Source organism: Anolis sagrei, chromosome 1 (assembly GCF_037176765.1).
Source record: "Anolis sagrei isolate rAnoSag1 chromosome 1, rAnoSag1.mat, whole genome shotgun sequence".
Taxonomy (NCBI): domain Eukaryota; kingdom Metazoa; phylum Chordata; class Lepidosauria; order Squamata; family Dactyloidae; genus Anolis; species Anolis sagrei.
The window spans coordinates 107813237-107840575 of record NC_090021.1 but is presented as its reverse complement, the minus strand read 5'-3'; the positions used below and the strand labels follow the sequence as shown (position 1 = coordinate 107840575).

The window sequence follows — 27339 nt, the reverse complement described above, 5'->3', positions numbered from 1 at the left end:
TAAAAATAATAGATGGCCCTTCATATCCATGGATTCTCTGTCCATGGATTCATCAACCCTTTGAAGGCAACCATAAGGATGATGTGGCTCTTGATGAAAATGCGTTTAATAGCAGTGTTCTACAGTGTAACATCTAGCCCTGCTCTCAATATTTCAGAGCTACCGTCTGGGGAAAATGGAAGTAAATAGGAAGAGGGGCCAACCAAGGGCAAGATGGATGGATGATATCCTTGAAGTGACTGGCTTGACTTTGAAAGAACTGGGATTGGCCATGGCCAAGAGGGAGCTCTGGCGTGGGCTGGTCCATGTCAGAAGTGACTGAACGAATAAACAACAAATTGTCTTTCACTCTAGACACTCACAACATTCTGTTAGCACTGTTGATGTTTTAGTATCTATCACAATAACTGCTTTGCTTAGTCATAAGAGATATTTCTACATGTAAATTTTGGTATTTGTTGGCCAGAACACATCCAAATTAAAGAGAAAGGAAAACAGGTTTCTTTAAGACATCGTTATAATTCTGCAAAGGACCTGAAGTTCACAGAGGAAGTAGCTATGAAAATGGGGACAATAAATTGATTCCCTTGAATAAATTGTATGGGCAGTGATGATCAGCCTTAAGCATCCTTTCATCTTAAGTATATTTAGAGCTGAACATAACAATGACCCAATGCTGTGAGACAAACAGCAACATGCTTTTAATATTGCTTCATTTTTATTAATCAAAATTTAATCTCGACTCTCAACTAGGAAAGATTTAACAGGAAAAAGGGGAAATAGTAATAAAAAAGTCAAAACAGTTTGGCTTGAAGATCGGTACTTCACGAAGCTGCAGTCTTTGGTGGTTCTCCAACACCCCCAGCTAGATGGTAGACGACCAGGCTGACTTCATGAGCAAGGTTATCAGCATGCTCCTAGAAAGGAGGACAGGAAAAGACTGGAATCAGTGAAAACCAATGTTTCTTGCCATGCAAGAAAATCCTACAAAAAAACCAGTCTAGTTCTTTTGTCAGTTCGTATCCAGAAAACTGGATACGAACTGACATTCATTTTAATATAAGCTTTACTGATATTCTGATTTACTGATTTACTGATATTCATTTTAATATAAGCTTTACTTCACTATTTTAAAAGTGCTCTCCAATGTAATGCCATTCTGTTTGCTTCTAGGACAAAACATGTCAAAATAACTGCTCCTAAGGAGGTTTCCTCCAAGCACAGCTTCAAAAAGAGCCATTTTTCTTTCCTGCGTACAATAACTAAGGAGAAAACTCCCATTCCCATAAAGCAATTCTAGTTTACACATCAGTCCCTTTGCAACTGCAACCTGTATTTAACAGACCTGTTTACTGGCATGCAAAAAACCCCACTGAAACAATGGTTGGAATCTTTCCTAAGTGGACTTATGTACATGGGAATTGGAATAGGTCCATTTCATAACACCCAGATCCAGTAGTGGGTTCCTGTTATATGACTATGTACATGGGCCAGCAAAGTGCCAGATGCATATTGTATACTGATGCACATGGGGTATTCTTGCTGGTTCCCCACTATTCATCTTCACACTCAACTATAATAATGTTTTATATTTGGCAAGTATTCAATGTCTTAAAAACGCACACAAACATTAAGCTTAAAATAAATTGAATTAAAATGTATATTAAACATTTAAAACATTGTCTCCAATATCGCGCCAACCAGAAATCGTAATCCGAAGCTGTTCCATAGTCATTCCACAATTTTCAAGTCTGTTATTGCACTGTGCTGATCCCAGAGCCAGGTTTTTACTTTCCTTCTGAAGGCTAGGAAGGAGGGGGCTGATCTAATGTCGCTGGGGAGGGAGTTCCATAAACAAGGGGCGACCACTGGGAATGATGACGCTCCTTATTCATCTTCACATTTGCTATCACCAATTAGACTAAGGCTACTGAATCAACAGAACTATTCATCAGGGTATAGATAACGTGTATTGTATCAACACATCTACTCTAGTCAGAATGAACAGGATTGTGGCCATTGACTGTGTGGATGCCCTATTGCACTGAGTGTCACTGGAGCGTGAGAGGAAGACCAATATAAACCTGCAGCCAGACTTCCTAAATTGCTGAGATCTTCCTTGTATAAACTGTGTAAGACACAGGAAAGTGACAAACTTCCCTTAAAAGCTAGCTATAATTATAATGAAGTCATCTAAATCCTTCCAATACACTGTGAGGCTATGAATTACTTGTGCTCTGACCTGCGTATCTGCCTCGGCATAGACTCTGACGACATCTTCTGTCCCAGATGGGCGAACAAAGGCTCGAGCCGTCGGATACTTCTTGACAAGGTCATTGATTTTTTCTTGCAGGCCCGGAGGTGTCACCGCTCGCCTTTCTGCATCTGTTGTATCGATAACTCGTCTGTCTGCAACCTACAGATCCAAGCAAAACAAAGCCATAGAATCTGACTTGTTCAAGCTCTAACTCGGATCCAGGCTGAAAACTTATTACTCTTGAAGATCACAACAAGACCAAATTATGGATCTCTCTACTGAGCTAACTCCTTTTCTTCCAGCCAGAGTATTTTGTGCAGCGAAGTCACTGACTGCCCTTTTCAAGAAAGCATGCCCATCAATAATGCTGCTACTATCATGCTGATCAGATCTTAGTCAACAACATGTTATTGAGCCCAGTTGGGAAAACCTGAAAGCCTGAAGATGCTAATAACCCAAGACCTAGTTTCCTTCATCCCAAAAAGGATCCATTCACTTCTTGGCAAAAGAAGGCAACCACACGCCCTGGCATCTCAATAACTGGCCAGTCAATATGGCATTACCGTATATACTCGAGTATACGACGACCCAAATATAAGCCGAAGCACCCAATTTTACCACAAAAACTGGGAAATAATATTGACTCGAGTATAAGGTGAGGGTGGGAAATGCAGCAGCTACTGGTAAATTTCAAAATAAAAATAGATACCAATAAAATTACATGAATTGAGGCATCAGTAGGTTAAATGTTTTTGAATATTTACATAAAAGTGTAATTTAAAATAATACTGTCCAACTCTGATTAAACCATTATTCTGACTTTCTTCAGTGTAAATGTGCTTACGTTTCCTTCAAATAATAATAGAATAAAATAATAAATGTAATAAAAATAATAATAACAGAGTAAAAGAATAAATAACCTTGACTCGATTATAAGCGAGGGGGCCTTTTTCAGCCTAAAAAAAAGTATAAGCCGGGTTTTTCAGCCCTGAGTATATATGGTACATCTACATGCAAACAAGATTGCAACCATGAGACATTTCTGTCTGGATGTCTGCTTCTCTGTTACCTTAACTTTGAGTTGCCGGTTAGGAAGATCCGTGTACATGGCATCCCACTGTGAAATTGTGAGGTTCTTCAAAGCCAAAATGGCTTCTATCAGCAGCATGTCGGAAATGGCATCACCAACCGTCTAGGACATACAAAGGAGAGGAAGTGAGAAAGTATCCTAGGAGGTGGAGGCAAACTCAAGGTCTAATAATAGTGCATATTCCTGAATCACAGAACTCTAGAGTTGGAAGAGACCTCATGGACCATCCAGGCCAACCCCCTGCCAAGAAGTAGGAAAATCACATTCAAAGCACCCCTGACAGATGGCCATCCAGCCTCTACTTAAAAGTCTCCAAAGAAGGATCCTCGACCACCCTCTGAGCCAGAGTGTTCCTCTGCTGAACAGTTCCCACAGTCAGAAAGTTATTCCTAATGTTCAGGTGGAATCTCCTTTCCTGTAATTATTGTTGCAAGTATTCAGTCTGCAAACCTACACTTGTGGAAATTTGGGATTTTAAATTATAAAAAGTCTCGATTTGTAAAAAAAAAAAAAAGAGGGACAGTTCCAAAGCCATGATAAGCCATAGCTTTTCATAGTAACAATACGGCACAAATTCTTCATTTTCTCCTCTCTCTTCTCCTCCTTCAGTGTTTAATCTGAACGTCCAGCTATGATTTGTCTTCACTATGTCTCACTGAAACAAACTAACTTTTTATGCCATGATCTGGATCTGACTTGTTTCAAATAAATCACAGAAAGTTCGTCAAGCATGAACAAAAACTAAGAACAGAAACGTTTCCCATACTCTTCCCTTTACGTCACATCACAGGATAATAGAGATGGGCTGGATCTGGTCCAGCTCGATACAAAAACCGAAATCTGTTTAGGGTACTTATTTGAGTGCAGCAGTCATCATTTCAATGGTGCCTTCCAAAATAATAATAATAAGGACATCCATCAATTAAGTGAAGCCAAAATGTACTGCCCAGTGGGAAATTGACACAAGGGAAACGGTTTTGGCAACACAACAACATGGCATCATTTCTGGTGGACAAAAATATCTCCAAGAGTGCAGTCCAAACCCAGTTTGTTTGCCATTTCTTTGCTGCAATGCCCCAAAGGAGCTGGAAGTGTCAAGTAAGGCATGATATCTTAAGTACAAACAGGAAACATCTGGATGCAAACCTTTTCAAGATTTAGCTCAGGAAAGTTCTCAACTGGCAAAAAACACAAAACAAATGCCCCAGACCCCTCTTTGCAACACAAGAACTCATTTCCATATAAAAGCACTTTTAAGCATGTGCAGACTTCTTCCCACAATTCATCAAAAACTCCTCCACCTCTGTTAGGAGACCATGTTCTGGCAACAGCAAAACAGCAGTCTCATCCCGTGTCTCAATTCGCAAGATTTTTGCTTCCAATATAATGAATGGCTTTCCCATGTGGTCTTGATTCTTCCCCCAATTTATTCACCAAGACAAAATGGATAATCAACTAACCAAATCCAGGCTTTGTTATTCTTCTAAAGCAGGGGTTCTCAACCTGTGGGTCTCCAGGTGTTTTGGCCTACAACCCTCAGAAATCCCAGCCAGAAATCCCAGCCAGTTTAACTCCCAGGATTTCTGGGAGTTAAAAACCAAAACGTCTGGGGACCCACCGGTTGAGAACCACTGTACTAGAGTTACTTACTACAGAAGTATGCATCTTGAGTTAGGAAAGCCAATTCTGATCACAATGAAAACCTATCCAAAAAACGGGGAATTTTGGTTTGTTTTTAGTACCATAGCTCCTTTTGTTCACTTGGCTGCCCATCATGGAAAGTCAGACTTTGACACACCACTGACTTTGTTTTCTCCTGTTTTGTTACTTTCAGGTTCCTACAGCTGACTCTTTAAAAAATTGTTCTCCTTAAAGGAACAGGAGAGATCTTTCTACTGCAGACTTTTCACAACAGATTAGCAAGCAAAAGTTAGCGGAGAAGCTATTGGCACCAGTGGGATTTTACTGAAGTCAAAAGGAACAGCCAACAGTTTGGCAAAACCATGAGTTAACATAAGGCTCTCTCCCAGTGCTGTACTCTTGGACATCTCCAAAATTTCAGAATAAAACTAAAAGGAAGCTGGTAGGTTACATATTTGTAACTGCTACATATTCACAACCCCTACATATTCCCTAGGGAAGTGGTTCTCAACCTGTGGGTCCCCAAGTGTTTTGGTCTACAACTCCCAAAAATCCCAGCCATTTTACTAGCTGTTAGGATTTCTGGGAGTTGAAACATCTGGAGACCCACAGGTTGAGAACCAGTGCCCAAGAGAAATGTAGGGATCATTAAAGTCTTCTAAACCCGCATTCTGGTAACAATAGTTGGGATTGATGGGGGTCCTGTTGATCAAGGATTAGATGCATGACATTCCCACCCATCCTTGCACCAAGAGTTGTGTGCATGAGGGGGATTTGCAATGGGGGCGCTTTGCACCTCCTGTCACACTGGAGATTGTTCATAAAAAGGGAGGGGAAAGTCAGGAAGATGCTGTTTGATCAACAGGAGAAAGGACCACTGTCGATCCAAGAAGCTGCTTATCAATAAGGGAGGTTTGAGGACGCTGGACAGGATTCGCAGTCTAGCACCAAAAATAGGATTAGATCTCATACAACTCAAAGATGCCAGTTCATTATTCACCTGAGAAATACAGCCTATTATAGGTTACATCTGGATGCAAATCTAAATCAAATGAGAGGACTTTCTCCTTGTGCACAATCCAATTTAACAATCTGATCTGGAAAGAATCTCAGTCCCCTCCTGTAAGGCCTAAAGGCAGATGGAGGAGGAAGAGTTTCCCAGTTCTGCTGATGGGAAGCAGTTCTACTAAACCTCCCCTTAGTCATACATAGAACAATCCCACTTTATTATTATTATTATTATTATTATTATTATTATTATTATTATTCAATACAAAACAGAATTAGTACACAGCAAACAAGATCACTATGCTGGCTGTTGTATTGGATCACGCGTCGGACACTTCACAAGTATCTAGGACTGTGTGATGTATTGGCGAATAATGCAGGCAGATCCAAGTAGGATGGCCTTTTGCCACAGACATATGGTAATTTTGTCAGCGCTGATTGTTCTTAAGTGCAGGCCAGGGTCTTTAGGCACTGTAGTCAGTGTGCCAATCACCATTGGGACCACCTTTACTGGCTTGTGCCAGATTCTTTGCAGCTCGATCTTTAAATCCTCATATTGTGCCAGCTTTTCCAGTTGCTTCTTGTCAATTCTGCTGTCACCTGAGATGATGATGATTATTATTGTTGTTGTTGTTATTATTATTACTATTTGTCATACATAGAGCAATACCGCTGAACTACAGGGGCCTTAAGTTACACATCATCATTTGTCAAGTATTTAGAGTGGAAATCATGCAATATTTCAGAAGTTGTTGATCTGCAACTTTAAATGTGTGATCATACACCACAATTCCCACCTGATTTATCAAGTCAATTGTGTTTTCAAGTATCTTTGCAGCTTCCCTTTTTAGGTTGTCTTTCTCCTCTTTTGCCTGATACCGTATCTTCTCTTCTGCAGCTTTACTAAACAATACCTGGAAAGGAAAAAAAAACAATGCATCTGGTGACTCTAAGGGACAAAGTATATCAGCTGCCTCAAAAGGATGTGCTCCATGGATAGGCCCATGCTAGAATACTGTTGGATGTATGCCATAGTGAGCATCATTCAACTTAAGCTTTTTTGTTTTATACTTGGATTTTCCAGTTTGCGAATGGAATGGAAGTCTGAAAGGTATCAAGCACAATGCTTGTGACTACATGTTGATTCCCACTTTTGTAAACCTCCCTGGAATCCTTCCAATGAAGGGTAGTTAAGAAATATTTGAAAACACACACTTACTGTGCCGTGACCATTTGCTTCAAAATAAACTCCAATGTCAAACTCCTGAGCTTTGTGATGCAAGTGTTTCACTCCAGTTTTGCCACAGTGCACAGGCACCTAGGACAGGAAGAAGACACAAGACAGTCAAAGGCAGTGGTTCTCAATCTTCCTAATGCTGCAACCCCTTAATAGAGTTTCTTATGTTGTGGTGACCCCCAACCATAAAATTATTTTCGTTTCTACTTCATAACTGTAATTTTGCTACTGTTATGAATCGTAACGTAAATATCTGATATGCAGGATCCATTTTCATTCACTGGATCAAATTTGGCACAAATACCCAATATGCCCAAACTGGAATACTGGTGAGGTTGGGGGAGATTGATTTTGTCATTTGGGAGTTGTAGTTGCTGGGATTTATAGTTAACATACAATCAAAGAGCATTCTGAACTCCACCAACAATGGAATTGAACCAAACTTGGCACACAGAATTCCCATGACCAGCAGAAAATACTGGTTTGGTGGGCACTGACCTTGAGTTCTGAAGTTGTAGTTCACCTACATCCAGAGAGCACTGTGCACTCAAACAATGATAGATCTGGACTAAACTTGAGATGAATATGCCCAAATGAAACATTGGTAGAGTTTGGGGAAAATATACCTTAACATTTGGGAAATGTAGTTGCTGTGATTTTTAGTTCACCTACAATAAAAGAGCATTCTGAACCACACCAATAGAATTGAGCTAAACCTCTCACACAGAGCCCCCATGACCAACAGAAAATACTGTGTTTTCTAATGGTCTTTGGCAACCCCACTAACACCCCCCTCATGACCCCCACAGGGTTCCCGACCCCCAGGTTTAGAAACGCTAGTCTAAGGGTAAAGAGGTCTATGGTTGTTATGTTTATTTATACCCCACTTTTTTCCCACAAGGAGACTCAAAGAGGCTTACATTAAAAGCATTTCAAGACTATTTAAAATATACAAACATACAAACATTAAAATGGAATGTAACATAATTGGTATTTTTAAAAAATCAGTTAAAATCCATAAAAACCTGTTCAAAACTAAAAATCACAGCACTTGATCCTAAAATGTTCTTTAAAAGACTGCCTGAATAAGCCTACAGTTGTGTCTCTGAGCCCATCATCAACACAAAAAGCTAGGAACCCAGGAACAGCAGTCAGTTCTAACTACAATCCTCCTTCCACATCTGCGGTTTTGACTTTTGCAGATTTGATTATTCACAGATGTGTTCTCTCCGGGACTCTCTAGGTCCTCCAGGGTGACTCTATGCCTATCGGCTGTTAGAAATGATGGGAGTTAAAGTCCAAAACACCTGGAGGGCCAAAGTTTGCCCATCCTGCTCTATGGTCAGTTTCCAGCAGAAGTCATTGTCAAAGACCTGTAAATTCCTAGAAAGATGCTCTCTCAGGTAAAAGGAGAGGGGGGAGCAATCTTTTCATTTGAACTTCCTCACTTTCATGGGAGTCCTGTGACCTTAACCCCGGCAAATGTGGAGGAAATATTGTATACCATGTAGGACAGTGGTTCTCAACCTGTGGGTCCCCAGATGTTTTGGCCTTCAACTCCCAGAAATCCTAACAGCTGGTAAACTGCCTGGGATTTCTGGGAGTTGTAGGCCAAAACACCTGGGGACCCACAGGCTGAGAACCACTGATGTAGGCCAAGGACAAAGAAACACAATTTTCAGCCAAGTGACTGCTGCCCTGAGATTAAATTAAAAATTCTAGAATAATATCCAACAACGACAACAGAAAGGTGTCCATTGTTCTTCGGGAGAGGGACAAGCAAGAAACCCCCTGAAGACTAGAATCAATGCTTGAAACTGTTCCTTTTTGGGACAACAACTCCCAGAATCCCCCATTCCACCATGTATATGAAAACTGGAGGTTGACATTCTGAAGGTTGACATTCAAAAGCAATCTGTTCCAAAGTCTGACTAGAAGTGTGTTTTTGTGGCAATGAGGAATAGTGTGTATTTTGCAAATGGCATTGGACGGTTCCTCTGTATCACCCAGTCAAAACAACTCTCCTTAATCTTACAGAAGCAGCATGACACAGAGATCTATTTGGGATGTTGACTGTCTGAGATACTCCCATTCCTAAGTGCTCTTCAATGTCAAAGAGACTAGATGTCTCCACTAAAGCTTGGCCATAAAATGTGTGACCACAGCAAAGTAGCCCAAAGGAATATGTCTTCAAAACACAAGATGACACTCAAGGTTGGTCATTCTAGGTCGAAAAAGTATGAACAGCTCTAAATGAGAAGATTTGGGTTGGTTTTAATTGACACCTCAGCACAAAGGCATGTAACATGACACCATGCAACAGTTAAATAACTTCATACCTTCATGATTTCTTCCAAATAACGCGTTGAGCTCCCGTTGGCATAGGCTGTTTGTATTACTGCAAATGTTACTGTTTGTCCAGCCTGGAGGGAACAAATAAATGCAGTTTTCACAATCTGCCCTCTGCATCCACATGAAGTCAGATGCTTGGCTTTCAAAGTTTATATATTCCAGTTTACGAATACCTCACTTTTTGCAATGGGGTGGAAAGTGGGCTGCATTCAGCTCTGAGGCCTCTTCCATACTGCCATATATTTATTTATTTACTGTATTTGTATTCTGCCCTTGTCACCCCGAAGGGAGGAGCCCCCGGTGGCGCAATGGGTTAAACACTTGTGACGGCAGGACTGAAGATCGACAGGTTGGAGGTTCGAATCCAGGGAGAGCACCGATGAGCTCCTGTTGTCAGCTCCAGCTCCCCATGTGGGGACATGAGAGAAGCCTCCCACAAGGATGTAAAAAAACCATCAGAACAGCCGGGCATCCCCTGGACGACGTCCTTGCAGACGGCTAATTATCTCACACCAGAAGTGACTTGCAGTTTTTCAAGTTGCTCCTGACACAAAAAACCCTGAAGGGGACTCAGGGCAGATCACAAAACACATATACAGCAAACATTCAATGCCATTATACACTTACAGGAGAGACACTGTGCATAGATAGATGTATCTAGGCTTTTCCCAGCTTTCAGCGTTTTGGAGATTGTGCTCGATTTCAGGCACAGAGGTGCTCTTGCTTCATCCACCATGCTGAAGAGCCCTGTTCACAGACTTCCTCCTTTTTCATCAAATAGCCAGCATTTTTCTGGTATTTCCTTATGGTGACATTAAAATATCTCCCCGCATTAAGCGGTACCTATTTACCTACTCACAGCTGTTTTCGATTTGCTAGGTGGGCAGTGAGCTGGGCTGAAGGTCGGGCGCTCACGCCCAACCTGGACATTGAACTGCCAACCTTTCGACTGGCAAGATGTATTGCAACTGGTGGTTATTTATTTATTTATTTATTTATTTGTCGTGTCAGGACACCCAGTCAAATTATATTACATTTCTAACAGAACAAAGCAAACACACAGACAAAACACAAAGTTTGCAAGCTTGGTAGTTGATTAAATGTCCTTTGACCAGTATCTGGCCACTTGGAGTACTTCTGGTGTTGCTGCAAGAAGGTCCTCCATTGTGCATGTGGCAGGGCTCAGGGTGCATTGCAGCAGGTGGTCAGTGGTTTGCTCTTCTCCACACTCGTATGTCGTGGATTCCACTTTGTGGCCCCATTTCTTGAGGTTGGCTCTGCATCTCGTTGTGCCAGAGCGCAGTCTGTTCAGCGCCTTCCAAGTCGCCCAGTCCTCTGTGTGCCCAGGGGGGAGTCTCTCATTTGGTATCAGCCATTGGTTGAGGTGCTGGGTTTGAGCCTGCCACTTTTGGACTCTTGTTTGCTGAGGTGTTCCAGCGAGTGCCTCTGTAGATCTTAGAAAACTATTTTTAGATTTAAGTTGTTGACGTGCTGGCTGATACCCAAAAAGGGGATGAGCTGGAGATGTTGCTGCCTTGGTCCTTTCACTATTGGCTGCTACTTCCGGGCGGATGTCAGGTGGTGCAATACTGGCTAAGCAGTGTAATTTCTCCAGTGGTGTAGGGAGCAGACACCCCGTGATAATGCGGCATATCCTGCTGTGATAAATATACAATCCAGATTATTTGATTTGAACTGGATTATATGGCAGAATCATATAACCCAGTTCAAATCAGATGATGTGGATCATTTGCTTTGATAATCTGGATTATATAGATGGGACCTGAGATAGTTCACATATTGAGCTAATGTACATTAGAAAGTTGAAAACGTGGTATTTGTATTTGCATCAGTGAGGAAATACCTATTGCATCAATTGCCTTCAACTGGCATCATCTTAGGACTGGCTTTGCCCTGTTGCCATGATGATCCACAAAGCTTGAAGATTACTTTCTCTTTTTTCACAACTACTTAAATATAATTTGCCTTCAAAAACATGTGGGTTTTAGTACTTGCTTTCCTTTTTTCTCTTCTGAGATCTTGTAAATTAATCATAGCTATACAATACCAGTAATAATCTAAGTAAAGCCAAAGAGAAACAAGTATTTAATTAATCACAGACCCAAACAGATTTAGATCTGTGCCTTTGAAAGTTAATCTGTCAAAGGTGTGATAAACTCTCCTGCCTAACCCATTAACGATTCTTTTTGTGCTTTTGGGAAATCCATACACCTTTCAAAAGACGGTATTATATCCATTCACCAGGGAATGTAAGGAATACATATGAAATACTCAATTTCTTCATCGTTGTCCCTGTGAAATTGCACATACGGTATTTCCTGTGCCTGCACAGTCAGAGATGGAGTCTTCTAAAAAGCTCCTGGTACATTTTTGTCACTTCAAGACTTTTGAGGGGAGGAATGTGATTGCACTAAAATTGTTGCTTTCTCACCAATCTTTTGGACAAACAAGTGTTTGTCCAAAAAAGTACAATATCTGGGCATAACTGATTGTACTGTCAATATTCCAATCAGTATTCCATTCAGTGTTTAACCACACATTAACTCCCCAATCCTAAAGGAATCCAGTTACCTTGACCAGAAGTTCTTTAAGGAAAGTGCTGATTAGAGTTGCGATTTTGTCTCCATCAAGCAGGTGAAAATGGCCAGCAGCGTCATTATAATAGTAAACTATTCGGTCAGCATCGCCATCAAAGGAGCAGCATCTCTCACCAGCCTTCATTTCGAATCCTAAAACAAACAAAATATATTCAGACAGAGCTACATCTTAAATAGAATGGGACACATTGCTAGAAATAAGTTGTCAGTTTTAACCAGCTTCCACATGGTGCAAATAATTGATTTTAATTTTCCCACCAATATATTCTAAAGTCAAGCAGATAGAATGCTAATTAAGCAAAGAGTGAGTCTATGACCAACATGAATGGGTCAAAAACCTCAAATTGGGCCAAAAGTCACTCCTGGACATTCACACCACTTTCAGGGGCTTCCAGCCTCTAACACTGGATAAAATTGGCTAAATTGATTTTACCCTGCATTACACTATGTAACACGATTTTTGTTCCTAGGTTATAAATGTCATTTCCTGATTGTTTCTATCATAAAATATGAAAAAGTCTCTTAAACTGCAAAAACTTTGTGTTAGTGGGACACCCTGCAGCACATTTTGCTATACTGTTTCAATGAATGTCTCGTTGAGTCTCGACCAATTCAACATAGTTTGTGGCAGCCACATGAACGAAATTTCTGGAGTATAGCAACTACTTTCAAAATAAGTGCCACACAATTAAACAGGAAATAACCCTTTCAAACCAAGAACAGAACATTTTTCAAATTTTGTGACATAGTCTTATTAGTCCAACAAACTAAAGTGCAACAAAACATTTTTGTTTTGTTTTTCCCCTTTTTGCTGCAACAGACTCAACCACTGAATGTAATAAGTTCCTATCTGCAAGGTATGGACATCTCTGGCCCATCCCCTATTTGGATATCAGCCAGCAAGTCAACATCTTAAATCAAGAAACAGCTTTCTAAGATCTACAGAGATACTCGCAGGAACACCTCAGCAAGCAAAAGTCCAAAAGTGGCAGGCTCAAACCCAGAACCTCAAGCCATGGCTGATACTGTATGAGAGACTCCCTTCTGGGCACACAGAAGACTGGGCGACTTGGAAGGCACTGAACAGACTGCGCTCTGGCACCACAAGATGCAGAGCCAACCTTAAGAAATGGGGCCACAAAGTGGAGTCCACAACATGTGAGTGCGGAGAAGAGCAAACCACAGACCACTTACTAAAATGCCGCCTGAGCCCTGCCACATGCATAATGGAGGGCCTTCGCACAGCAACACCAGAGGCACCCCAAGTGGCCAGCTTCTGGTCAAAGGAAATCTAGCATAATGCCAAGTTTTTAACTTTGTTTGTGGCTTTTCTATACATTATAACTGTATTCTCAATTTGCTTCTGATATGATAAATAAAGAAATAACTGCAAGGCAATCATAGCCGGACTTTATCCAAGACAGGAATCTTACTAGAAGAACTGGTAGCAAACCAATAAAATCAAAAACCACTCTCTCTCCTAATGTCCAATGCCTTCTAAGACTTAATACGTTGGCAAGCAGAAAGAAAAGCCTTTTGAATTAGTAATGCCATAGCGTGTTAGTGCTTTCATTTAAGTGTCGTATCCCTCAAATTATTACTAGGTAAACTTAATTTCTGCTTGAAAGAATCATTCAAGAAGACAATCCCCTTCTAATTGCATACCTACAGGAGGCTTCTGATGGACTTTGACAAAATCAGCTCCGCAGAGGTGGTTGAGTCTCCCTTTAGTCCCATCATTGTCTATGTGCATCACGAGGCTCCCAGGGAGGTAGTATTGCATCTCTTTGAGCTTCAGGGCCCCAATGCCGTTTGCACAGTCAATCTTCAGGCACATGTGCCCATCCCTGTGGCTTGTAGCCTGTGGGTGATTATGTTTAAAAAGCAAAATAAGGTTCTTCAGAAGTCATTTAAAAAATCCACTATTTGTTCATAATCAATACATGTTTTCCAAAGCAGAGAAAGAAAGCAAGCTCACTTGGAGAAAAAATGAAAAAGAGGGATATACTAAACTGTTGTTTTTTTTTAAAAAAACAACAAACAAACAAAAAAAAACCCAGAAGTTGCAATATGCCCAATGCATTTCAGCACTGAAGTTTTGGAAAATGTGAATCTCCACAACCATTTGGGAAATGGGAATTCATAACCTTTTTGGAAAACCACTGGTCAAATGACCTTTTGGAAAAATATACAGTAGAGTTTCAGAAGTGTTTCTTTAGTTGCCCCAAAAACGTCTACTCTCCCTTTGTCTTTAGATCATGCTCTCAAGAGACAAAATAAACAGTCTTCTTTAAAAGTAACATAGTTGGTTTACTCACACAACTTCATGTATACAGCATACAAGCACTTTGCTTATGAATTCAGTTACAATAGGATTTTCAGTTTCTCTGTGTAGGTAATACTGGGCATCTTCCTCAAAATCAACAGCCCTTAGTCCAAAGCATCTCTCTGTTCTGAGAGTCTAACAGAGCCTCTGTTTAATCTCTAAAAGCATACTGCTCCTGCATTGAAGTCTAAACTGTACTCATTGCTTCTGATGTAAACACAGAGATTTCTAAAAGCCTACAGATGGCTTGTAATCTCTCCAAGAGTCTAATGCAGTCTACTCTCTCTAAAATGGAGTAAGAGTCCTGAACCTGTTAAGTTCGGATCACATGGTGTGCAGCCCCTCCCACAACAAAGAGGTTAAGTAAAGTTACAAATAATAATCATCATCATCATCTTCATTTATACCCTGCCATCATCTCCAACAGGGACTCGGGGCAGCTCACATAGCACTCAAATGTGCAAACACACAGAATACCAAAATAACAAACCAATATACACCTCTACAATGCAGTAAGAAATGTGAATTATATACATAACAAATAACTAGTGGAGGCTTGAGAAGTTTGCTATTTCCAACTTGATGTCTTTCTTCGAAACTGCACACTTTTTCCATCCACCTTAGAGGCTTCAAAAGTGAACACTGTCTTTTGAAGAACTCTCACAAAAAGGCAGACACACTATTCAGTGTCCATGAGAACACAGACTGGATTTATAATCACATAACTATCTGAATTCATTTTAGTTGTAGTTTTACATTGTTTTTAGCCTTTCCCTACCAAAAAGGGCTGCTAGCTTATCAAACTACAACTCCCATGATTTCATAGCACTGAACAATACTATGATGTCGAATAATTCTACTGTATAGACACACCCTAGGATGTGCATTTCCCGCTGTAGAGGCCCCACAGTTCATTCACAGTGTCAGAACATCCAGAAATCTAAATCCAAAACCCATAAAACAGTGGTGCTTTTTATTGGGCCACTCCAACGCATAATGTACATCATGCAAGCTTTCAAAGCTTCACTGGGTCAATATCAAGCAAAGATGTTAACATTCATTCAAGAGAAGGAGAGCGACAATGTTGGAATCACAGGCCTGCATTTTGTCTCAGGGCCCTTCCACACAGCCCTATATCCCAGAACATCAAGGCAGAAAATCCCACAATATCTGCTTTGAACTGGGTTATCTGTGTCCACAATCAGATGATGTGGGATTTTGTGCCTTGATATTCTGGGATATAGGACTGTATGGAAGCCCCCCCAGAATATCAAGGCAGATGATTCTCAATATCTGGTTTGAACTGGATTATCCAAGTCCACACTGCCATATAACCCAGTTCAATGTGGATTTTACACAATTGTGTGGAAGGGGCCTCAGATGTTACTTTGTTCTCAAGAAAGATGGCATTGAGGGATCTCTTTTCTGTTTCAATAAAGTTCTAACTGTTTGTGGTTTTGAACTGTATTATAATTTGCCGCAATGCCAACACAGCTACATCTGAATATGTGTTCAGGAGAGTTGCAACACAAAGAAGATTTGCCGATGTCTCTTCATGGGAGGTTACTATGTAAAAAGGCACTCCTTTAACAAGGTGTAAGTAAACAATCCTAAAAACACAAACCAGGACTTGTGTAGGCAAAGGAAGCCTCTCACCTGTTTTGTAAGCTCCACAAAAGCCTTAGAGAGTTTTTGATAATATCCTTCCACTGTTGCAGTCCCATAGTTTCCATGAGTATTCCGACAGCAAACTATGTAGTGGAGCTGAGGCGTGGTTACTAAGCCGTAGTCTGGTTTAAAAAAAATCACACTGGTCAAGGAAGGATGAAACTCTATTTCAGAAATGCATTTTGGAGCACTAAAGACAATAGGGAAAAATATCACAAAAATATGCGTTTTCATAAAAATAGGAATGCTAGCTTATAGTTAGATCTTATAGCTTTGGTACTCTAGGTGTTTTGGACTTCGGTTCCCAGAATTTCTGATCACTGGACAAGTTGGCGGGGTACATGGGAGTTGGAGGTCCAAACAGCTGGAGTTGCACAGGTTGGACATCACTGACATTGTTCATTTAGTGTGGTATTATTGGAGTGAGACTCATGGGATGGGACTGCAGTCTTACGGAATGGGGTAGGACTACAATCCAATCAGCACTGGCTAGATAGTCAATGGTAAGTTATGCTGGGAGCTACTGTCAACAAAAATATGGAGGGCGGCATGATTCCTATCCTTGATTTATACTGTTTTGCCGGAAACCCTAAAGAGACTCAACCAGGCAATGTGGGGAAAGCATTATTTTACATGGAAATCACTACTGACCGAGAGGTCATCAGTTCAAAGCCAGCCTGGGCTGGAGTAAGCTTTCAACCATTAATAGTCTAGCTCACTGTTGACCTATGCAGCCTGAAAGAGCTGCATCTGTCAAGTAGGAAATGTAGGTACCGCTTTGCAGGGACGCTAATTTAACTAATTTATGACACCATAAAACCTTCCAGCAGCATGCATAAGAATGAGGAAGTACTCCATCAAGGACTCAGTGTCACAAGTGGACAGTGAAGTGACAGCTCCCCCTGTGGCTGAAATAGAGTATATCCTCATGAAGCCGGAAAAGGTGGAATGTTAAATTGCCTGTGTGTCTGTCTATATATGTTGTATGTCTGTGGCATTGAATGTTTGCCATGTATATGTGGATTGTAATCCGCCCTGAGTCCCCTGGTGAGAAGGGCGGAATATAAATACTGTAAATAAATAAACAAAAGAATGTGTTCTCTCATGGAGCTATGAAGAATTCATGCCTGTCATGGAAGAGGGAGAAGCTTGTTTTCTGCTGCTGTGGAAACTAGGAGTCGGAGCAGTGGGTTCAAATTACAGAAAAGGAGATTCCACCTGAACATTAGGAAGAACTTTCTGACTGTGAGAGCTGTTCAGCAGTAAAACTCATTGCCTCAGAGTCTGGTGGAAGTTTCTTCCTTGGAAGCTTTTAAACAGAGGCTGAATGGTCATTTGTCAAGGCTACTTTGATTGTGCTTTTCCAGCATGGCAGGGGGTTGGAATAGATGGCCCATGTGGCCTCTTCCAACTCTAATAATCTATGATTCTATGATCCCACCTCACTGAATTTCAGTCAAGAGCTATAGAGTCACTCCCTCCAACAAATGCTGGGGTTACACCCCTGTCAAGTAAAAAAACTGCGAATAAAAACTCTCTGCAAGAATTTCTAGATCCTTCAGCACAACCCTATGATCAACTGTTGCTGGAAGTTGGTTGCAAAATTACACTGGAAAATCAAGAGATCTCGAGAGAGCATTTTAATCAAATCCACAAAAGTAAAACATATGAACGTGTAGGGCCAAATCTAGAATAAAATATTACTGATGCTTGGAAAAGCAAACAATATGGAAAGTGCATAGGGCATACCATGGTATTGACCTCCAAGGACAGACACACCATCAATTACTGACTGTGAAAGCTTCTTGCTGCTAGATCTGGATACAAACATAGAAATAAAGAGATAATTGTTGAAATGTAATACAAACTCAAAAGCTCACTCCAATTAATTGCCAGCAACCGAACACTGACAAATGATAACATATATGGCATAATCCTTAACCTGAAGATGCAAGCTCAAGGAAATCTTCTCTGGAGGAAGAATGATCCTAGCAGCCAAGGGGTTAGGGAAGTACTGGGCAATTAACTACTATGAACAAGTGAAACCACATCTAATCTAAAATAAATGAAAACCACTTCTATCAAAGCTTAAACAGTTCAATCTATGCTATTTAATATTATGAATTTATCTATGAAGTATGATTATATCAGACCTTCTCACCACCAATGGTTAATGCAAGATTCCCAAGCTGTCTTGATACTTGACCAGCCCCAGCTTATTCTCTATCAAATGACTGCCTAAACCAAGACTAAGGCCCATTTCCCACAGCTGTACAAAATCAGCATTGAACTAGATTATATGGCACTGTGGACTCAGATAATCCAGTTCAAAGTAGATATTGTAGATTAGCTGTCTTGATATTCTGGGTTATATGGCTGTGTGGAAGGGACCTAAGTCATATACAGAACAGGCAAAGGGGCTCTTCACCCTTCTGAAGAAATCAATCAGAGGCAACACAAGGGCTACTGCAGATGAGGAAGCACATTACTTTTATGTTGCTTTAAGGGAAGGGCTTAGTTTACTAACTGATTCAATTTACAACAGTTTTTCCCAACCTTTGGTCCTCCAGGTGTTTTGGACTTTAGGTCTCACAGTTCCTAACAGCTGGTAAACTGGCTGGGATTTCTGAGAGTTGAAATCCAACACACCTGGAAAACCAAAGGGTGTGAATTACTATTTACAATAAGTAATTTAGAACAAGTATCAGGAAGAACTTTTCTATGGCATAAGAACTGTTCCAACAGTGCAATCCACTGTTGGACTTCCTCCTAAGGTGATGGATTCTCTTTTGTTAGAACAGAGCTTTCCAAACTTTTCCATGTTAGTAAAGGTTTCCCCTTGACATTAAGTCTAGTCATGTCCAGTTCTGGGGGTTGGTGCTCATCTCCATTTCAAGGCCAAAGAGCCGGTGTTGTCCATAGACGCCTCCAAGGTCATTATTGCATGGAGTACCATTACCTTCTCGCAGAAGCGGTACCTATTGATCTACTCATATTTGCATGTTTTTGAGCTGCTAGGTTAGTAGAAGCTGGGCCTAACAGCGGGAATTCACCCCGCTCTCCGGATTCGAACAGCCAACCTTTTGGCCAGCAAGTTCAGCAGCTCAGCAAGTTCAGCAGCTTGGTGGTGCAGCTTCACCTGCTGCACCACCAAGGGACCCTTTTCTATGTTGGTGGCACACTTTTCAGACACTCATCATTTTGCAATACAGTAATTCAATTGTACTAGCAAACCAGAGATATGGACATATAAATTGTACTAAGTAAATGCATGGGGACACAATGTATCTCATGAAAACCTTTCATTCATATTTTTTAAAATATGTGATTTGTGAGATAACATACATTTCTAAGACTTTTGTAATTTCTCGTTACATTTACATGACACACCTACACAATGTAGCTGGCACACTAGTGTGTCGCAACACACAGTTTGGAAAGTTCTGGCTAAGGACCCTTCCACACAGCCCTATGTCCCAGAATATCAAGGCAGAAAATCCCACATTAACTGAGTGTGGACTCAGATAACCCAGTTCAAAGCAGATATTCTGGGATATAGGTCTGTGTGGAAGGGCCCTTAGATGCTAAATAGCCAACTAGGAAGTGTAGTAGCAGCAGCAGCACACTCCTTGCAGCTTGAATATACATATACAGACCTTGGATAAACTTTCTCAATGATTCTCCATTGGAAGCACTTACAAAGTGGTACACTGATCTTCCATGAAAATAGCACGAGTGAATGAGTCCATTCAAAAGAGTTTAGAAACAGTTACTTATTTTGAACTACAATTCTCAGAATAATTTCCAATGGGGTGTATTTTTGAAGTTGTGGTCTTAAAAAGTAACCCTTGCAAATTCTGGTGTTGTTTCTTGTTCCCTGAGAGGTGTGTAGCTTTACCTGGTGTCTCTGCCGATAACCACAAAAGCACTGTGCTGAAGGTCTACTCCTTCCTTCTGACAGATGTCCATCAGCACCGCCTGCAGCTCCTCCTCCTCCACGTTGGCCAAGCGAGTGGCATGCGCCTCCCATGTGGCTGCCAACATTTCCCCCAAAGGGTCAATCAGCTTCACGCCATTGTCTTCCTTGAAACAAGACAACATAGCATCATGAAAGGTCTGGCTGTGTTCCTCGGGTAAGGTACATCTAACCTGTAGAAATAATGCAGTTTTGACACCACTTTAACTGCCATGGCTTAAAGCTATGGAGTTGTAGTTCTACAAGTGTTGTGGCCCTCTTTGCCAAACAGTGCTGGTGCCAAACTACAACTCCCAGGATTCCATAACTTTAAGCCATTGTAGCTAAAGTGGTGTCCAGCTGCATTCCTTCTATGGCAGTGGCTCTCAATCTGTGGGTCCCCGGGTGTTTTGGCCTTCAACTCCCAGAAATCTTAACAGCTGGTAAACTGGCTGGGATTTCAGAGAGTTGGACACCAAAACACCTGGGGACCCACAGGTTGAGAACCACTGTTCTATGGTGTAGATCAGGCATGGGCAAACTTTGGCCCTACAGGTGTTTTGGACTTCACCTCCCACAATTCCTAACAGTAGGTAAACTAGCTGGAATTTCTCAGAGTTGAAGTCCAAAACACCTGGAAGTTTGCCTGTGCCCGGTGTAGATGCCTATCTACTTTCCGCTGTTCTTCCCCCTTTCTCCTTTACCAGAAATGCTAATTTCTCTTACTTCAGGGTTGTGAGAGGCGGTGACCATGATGCCAATGGTTGACTTGGTCTGCTTGGACCTCAGCACCGCCAGCAAACCCATGCAGAACATGGTGTGGTCCAGGTCTTCCGCCTTGGTCCGGAAGCCGGCGGTCCCATACTGAAGGGACATGCCCGGAGGCTTGGCGTGGAGCCTTGAGTAGTTTGCAACTGCCTTGAAGTCCATTTCTGTAAGAAAGAAAACAAAGTTATGCTACTGTTATGGGAATGTATGGTACTGGACAATGTTTTTAACTAAGAGACGTAAATGATCTATGTTTTATTGATTTGCTATGATTTTATATTATATGTTAATATTTTTAAATGTTTTTATGGTGACGTGAGCATTGAATTTCTGCCTCTGTAAACCATCCTGGGTCGCCTATGGGCTGAGAAGGACGGTATACAAATGTAGTAAATAAATAATAAATAAATACTAATACGACAGTATACAAATATAGTAAATAAATAATAAATAAATACTAATACGACGGCATACAAATATAGTAAATAAATAATAAATAAATACTAATATTGTGCTATGCTAATAATATAGCAATTCGAGAACATTCAAATGTGAGTAGATCAATAGGTACCTCTCTGGTGGGAAGGTAATGGTGCTCCATGCAGTCATGCTGGCCACATGACCTTGAAGGTGTCTATGGACAATGCCAGCTCTTTGGCTTACAAATGAAGATGAGCACCTTTACCTAATAATATAATATATTGTGTTTACATATAACTTGTAAGCCGCTCTGAGTCCCCTTCGGAGTAAGAAGGGCAGCATATAAATGTTGTAAATAAATAATACTGTTGTTAGTACTAGAACAAGAAAATAGGGTTTTTTCCCAAATGTTATTACATAGTGTAATCAATTGTTAGAATTAGCAATCATAAAATCACTAGCAAACCTTGGCAGAGAAGGCGAAAGACGTTGTAAAACTACTAATCCCTCAGTTCCTTTGGATTGAGGTAAAGCAGTTAAAGTGGTATCAAACTGCACTAACTGCAGAATGTGGAGGCAACCCTTAGAAAGCACACTCTGCTTCCTCATAGTATCCTACCTAGGGGAAGCTGGTAGGAAAACCACGGAGGAATAAATGCTGCGAGTATTTGGCTTTCTGTGAGCAAACTCACCTTGGTGGATGTGGCTGCTGCTGCTGCTGCTGCTGACAAGGAACCTCCCAAGCGCCCTTCCGGGATCAGAGGCGCGGGCTCAAGACGCCTTCGCGGCTTAGCCAATGAGAGCGCGGAGAAGCCGGGGAGGCGTGGTCATGGAACGCGGCTGTACCAATGAGAGCGCGGATTTAGACCGGGGCGTGGCTGTTGCCCAGGCGTTCCACATCGGCACCCTCACTCATTGACTCCTGGGTGCGGCAGCTGCATCCGTTTAGTAGCTCAGCTCCAAGGAGGTGTGTTTGTGTACAGAAGAGAAAAGGCATTGCTGTCGTGGGGGTTCCTTTGAGGCTGAGAGAGTGGGCCTTGCTCAAGGTCACCCATGGTTTCTGGAGTCATGTGTCTGTACTGGGGAACGAATGCGGCTTGATTCCACTTCAGCTGCAATGGCTCCATACTATATGGGATCCTGGGATCTGTAGCTTGGTGAGGCACCAGTCCTTGACAGAGAAGGGTAAAAAGACCTTGGGAAACTACAACTCCTGGGAAGGCATCAAAGCAATGGCAGTTGAAGTGGTGTCAAAACTGCATATAGATATAGATGCACACTAGAGAATGAATCCACTTTAAATCTGCCTCCTGCAGAATTGTGGGGTTTGTAGTTTAGGGAGGTGCCTTTAACAGCCCCACAAAACTACAAACCCCAGAATTCTGCAGGAGGCAGAAACTGGATTTTAAGTGGATCCATGCTCTAGTGCAGGCATGGGCAAATTTGGTCCGTTTAAGGTGTTTTGGAGTTCAACTCCCACAATTCCTGGCCTCAGGCCCCTTCCTTTTCCCCCTCAGCCGCTTAGGAAAAGGAAGGGGCCTGAGGCCAGGAATTGTGGGAGTCCAAGTCCAAAACACCTTAAAGGGACCAAATTTGCCCATGCCTGCTCTAGTGTGATGACTCAGTAGGACTCTTGGGTGTACACATACACCTACATGCAGGCAAAGGAACATACGTGTGCGTGAAGACAGATACGTATAGGGACATCTACACTGTAGATATGATGCAGTTTGACACCACTTTGGAACCATGGCTTGAACAGAATCAGTTTTCTCTCTCAAACCAACACGCCGCCTAGTGCGCATGCGTCACCAAATCAGCTGTCCTGGAAGGAAGCGTGTGACACGTCAGCTGGGGGCGGGGCCGGGATTGTAGTGGGCGTGGCTTTGAGAAGCTCAAGGGGAGCAGGAGTCTCGTGCGAGGTATGTGGAGAGGGAAGATGCTCCGATAGATATATCTATACACCTCCAATGAGAGCGCGTTCCACAAAAGGAGACAAACCAATCACGTTGGTCGGCGACCCTGGGGCTCGCGACAGGGTTTGCAGAGTTGATTGGTTGACACGCAGAAGCGCCCCTCCCCTCTCTGAACTCCTTAGAACTCAAAGGGAAATCAAAGAAGAAAGAAAAAAATGGTGTTTCATTAGTTCTATATATATATATATATATATATATATATAATATATTAAATATTAAATATTATTATATAATATTATAGATAGATAGATAGACAGATTGTGTGTGTGTATGTATATTTTCCTGTCCAGTCCAAATTTGTCAATAACTTCAGAGTATACTTTGGACTCTTAACATGTTCTTTTTGTGCCTTTTGTTCTGCAGGTGGCTTCCCATCTGTAGCAATGTCCAGTGCCATAAAAGAAAGGATTCAGCTTCAGATGACTGAACTAGAAATGCTTTTTTCCATGTTTCCTCATAAAGGAGAAATCACTCTTCATGATGAACATACTTTCAGTAACGTTCAGAAATATTTGAACAATACAGAAGATCAGGATCCCCCACGCGTTATTGAGTATTCAGTTTCCGTTACTATAGACGCACCAAAGGTGAGACCATCTGTCTTCCATATATAATATTGATAATATTATAATGTGGTACAATATAATACTGATAATAATAAGATATTATAATTATATATTTTATATTACATGTGATATTAATAATAATATTATAGTATAATGGTATCGTACAACATAGTAATATATAATACTAATTTTTGCTATTGTAATAATATAATATATTGAATTTACATATTACTTGTAAGCCGCTCTGAGTCCCCTTCGGGGTGAGAAGGGCAGCATATAAATGTCATAAATAAATAAGTAATTAAATTTGGCTTTTAAAAAAGAATTGTAATGATTTCACTTGATGCTAAGGAGTTGTGACACCTGGCCAGTCTTTAAGAATTTATTTATTTATTTATCTATCTATTTATTTATTTATTTAAAGTATTTCTATTTCGCCCTTCTCACCCTGCAGAGCACTCAGGGCGGATTACAATGCACACATACACGGCAAACATTCATTGCCACTTAGACATATATATCATATATAGACAAACACAGAGGCAATTTAACATTCCAGCTTTCCGGCTTCATGAGAGTATGCTCAATTCTGGCCACAGGGGGAGCTGCCACTTGGGACGCCAAGTCCTTGATGAAGCACTTCTTCATTTTTACGCATGCTGCTGGAATGTTTTATGGTGTCGTAAATTAGTTAAATTAGCCTCCCTGCATAAAGCAGTACCTAAATTTCCTACTTGACAGGTGCAACTGTCTTTCGGGCTGCATAGATCAACAGCAAGCTAGACTGTTAATGGTTGGGAGCTCACTCCAACCCGGGCTGGCTTCAAACTCATGACCTCTCAGTCAGTAGTGATTTAATGCAGCTGGCTACTAACTAGCTGCACCACAGCTAGTTAGTGATTCAGTGATTTGAACCAATACATTATGTTGCCTCTCCAGAGCAGATTCTGGTCTCAGTCATCCATACTTCATGGTTAGATAATGCAGACATGGGCAAACTTTGGCCCTCCAGGTGTTTTGGACTCCAGTAGGCTGTTAGGAATTGTGGGAGTTGGAGCCCAAAACACTTAAAGGGCCTAAGTTTGCCATGCCTGCTCGAATGCATTATATCTGGGGTTATCTATATCTATATATCTATATCCATGATAAAAGTGAATGTATGTATATATGTGGCTGAGACTCCCACTTCTACAGATAGCTATGACCCCACTAATGGGGAACCACCAAAGGCCCTCCTTCCCATGACATCTGAGGTCATAGTAAGCAAAGATGTTTTGGGTTGCTGTAAGTTTTCTGGCCATGTTCCAGAAGCATTTTCTACTGACATTTCACCTGCATCTATGGCAGGCATCCTCAGAGGTTGTAAGAACTGTGAGTACTGTGTTGTCAAGGGCTTTCATGGCCGGAATCACTAGGTTGCTGTGAGTTTTCCAAGCTATATGGCCATGTTCCAGAAGCATTCTCTATTGACGTTTTGCCCACATCCTCAGAGGTTATGAAGTCTTTTGGAAACTAGGCATGTGAGATTTATACATCTGTGGAATATTCAGGGTAAGAGAAAGAGCCCTTGTCTGTTTCTTAAGGTAAGTGTGAAAGTTTGAAGCCTTTCAGCTTCAAAGCCTGGCTGCTTCCTGCCTGGGAAATCGCAGGAGAGAATGCTTCTGGAACGTCGCCATACAGCTCGGAAAACTCACAGCAACCCAGGTGTGTACTTTTAATTCTGAGTGGTCAGGCATCAGGAATCAATTGGAACCCAAAGGTTCACAAATTAAAGTCAGAAACAATTAAGCAGAAGTAGATATGACCAACTGTACTCATATACTATCTCCCTCTGTATGAGTGTAATGAGTCAGGCATAACTCACAAAACTGCCCAGTTACCAAACAAAAATAACACTCTGAATTGTAATATTTTTCTTATCTATTTGTAGGTAAAAGTGAATTTGCAAGTTACTTTACCTCATGACTACCCCTATATGGCACCACAGCTTTTTGCAAGATCGGATGCGCTAGATAGGCAGCAACAATTTCAGCTCAATCAGGATCTCACTTCTTATATTACTTCCTTAGATCTAGGAGAACTTTGCATATACACAGCAGTTCAGTGGTTGCAAGACAACAGCATTTCATATATACAAAACAGCAAACTCTACTCTGAAAGTGTTCCAGATGCAAAAACAGTTAAATCATTATTTAACCGGATGTGGATTTACAGCCACCACATATATAGACAAGAACTAAGGAAAAAGATATTTGACTGTGCCAAGAAATTAAACTTGACTGGTTTCTGTCTAACTGGGAAGCCTGGGATCATTTGTGTGGAGGGTATCAAAGGAAACTGTGAAGAGTTTTGGCATGATGTTAGATATCCCAACTGGAAACACATTTCCTGCAAACATGTTGAAAGTGGGGAGACCGAGGCAAATGTGGACGATCTACGACTCTTCCAAACTTTTGAAGATTTGCAATTTCAAGCCCATGGTGATTATGGACTGAGGAATGACTATCACATGGACCTGGGTCAGTTCCTAGAGTTTCTGAAGGCACATCAGAGTGAACACGTGTTTCAGATTTTGTTTGGTGTTGAAGGCAAATGTTCTGAAAACTAACAAACAAAACTGTTGTTATTTTTTCTATTAATAAAAATTAAAAGCAACTCTCTGCCATGGTTAAATGTGGGTATAGTTAATGTGACAAATGAACACAATCTCTGAACAATTTGTACATTTTAGTTTTGTTTGAAATAGAACCTTAGAATGTATCTGATGGGAAACTGATGTGTACATTGAAGCACACAGCTTCCTTCCAGTTGTGTTCTTAACGAGTCTGAAGCGTAAATCATTCCCAGCAATATTGCATAAACACACACTTCCACCAAGCCATAGGTCTTGAAACAAATATTTTAATTATATTTGCTCTAAACAGTGCAAGCTGCCTATATGAATGAAGATGAATGAGCATGTCTTTTGGAGCATTTTTACATTAGAAATATTTTAAAAGGGCTTTCTGCTAGGTCTTGCAGTATCTAAACCTCTTACTAATAAGAGTGTTCAGATTTTTTTGTAGGTGAACCATCAACATCTTGCATGTATGTATTTGTGTATAGGTGATAAAAACGGAGAATTTAGGATTAGAAATTATTATAGTGGCCTTAAGAAGAAATAAAGGAGACAGAGCTAGGCTACTGAACCTGAGGCTGGAGCTACACTGCCAGATAATCTGGGAAAATAATATAATCTGGGATCAAATCCAGGGATACATGGCAATGTAGATCCAGCCTGGGGCCCTTTCTACACTGCCATATAAAATCCAGATTATCTACTTTGAACTGGATTATTTGGAACTGTAGACTCATATAATCCAGTTCAAAGCAGATTATGTGTATTATCTGATTTAATAATCTGGATTATGTGGCAGTGTAGAAGGGGCCTGAGATTAAGAACTTGAAATAAGGCTCA

The 27339-nt window shown here is 41.1% G+C and overlaps 2 protein-coding genes across 2 annotated transcripts; one reads left to right on the top strand and one right to left on the bottom strand.

Annotated features, from left to right (window-relative positions):
- Positions 1 to 677: 677 nt before the first annotated feature.
- On the bottom strand, positions 678 to 22055 carry PGM3 (phosphoglucomutase 3). The gene is made up of 13 exons (XM_060752973.2): positions 22033 to 22055; positions 20879 to 21084; positions 20096 to 20280; positions 17947 to 18014; positions 16186 to 16319; positions 13869 to 14064; positions 12178 to 12335; positions 9573 to 9656; positions 7216 to 7314; positions 6794 to 6910; positions 3327 to 3449; positions 2243 to 2416; positions 678 to 917 (listed from the first exon to the last, which is right to left on the bottom strand). Exons 2-13 carry the CDS (start codon positions 21080 to 21082, stop codon positions 825 to 827), a joined length of 1635 nt encoding a protein of 544 aa, XP_060608956.2. The 5' UTR covers positions 21083 to 21084; positions 22033 to 22055; the 3' UTR covers positions 678 to 824.
- Positions 22056 to 23195: 1140 nt separating this feature from the next.
- Positions 23196 to 26537, top strand: RWDD2A (RWD domain containing 2A). The gene is made up of 3 exons (XM_060755041.2): positions 23196 to 23262; positions 23680 to 23903; positions 25813 to 26537. The coding sequence occupies exons 2-3, from the start codon at positions 23700 to 23702 to the stop codon at positions 26488 to 26490; spliced, it is 882 nt and encodes a 293-aa protein (XP_060611024.2). The 5' UTR covers positions 23196 to 23262; positions 23680 to 23699; the 3' UTR covers positions 26491 to 26537.
- The last annotated feature ends 802 nt before the right edge of the window (positions 26538 to 27339 follow it).

Excerpts from the sequence above, each read along its gene's own strand:
- PGM3 (XM_060752973.2), bottom strand. The coding sequence starts at position 21,082 with ATGGACTTCAAGGCAGTTGCAAACTACTCAAGGCTCCACGCCAAGCCT. Across the intron at positions 14,065-16,185 it reads TTGTGGAGCTTACAAAACAG|GCTACAAGCCACAGGGATGG; the intron begins GTGAGAGGCTTC and ends AATCACCCACAG. Across the intron at positions 918-2,242 it reads ATGCCGAGGCAGATACGCAG|GAGCATGCTGATAACCTTGC; the intron begins GTCAGAGCACAA and ends CCTCCTTTCTAG.
- RWDD2A (XM_060755041.2), top strand. The coding sequence starts at position 23,700 with ATGTCCAGTGCCATAAAAGAAAGGATTCAGCTTCAGATGACTGAACTA. Across the intron at positions 23,904-25,812 it reads TTACTATAGACGCACCAAAG|GTAAAAGTGAATTTGCAAGT; the intron begins GTGAGACCATCT and ends ATCTATTTGTAG.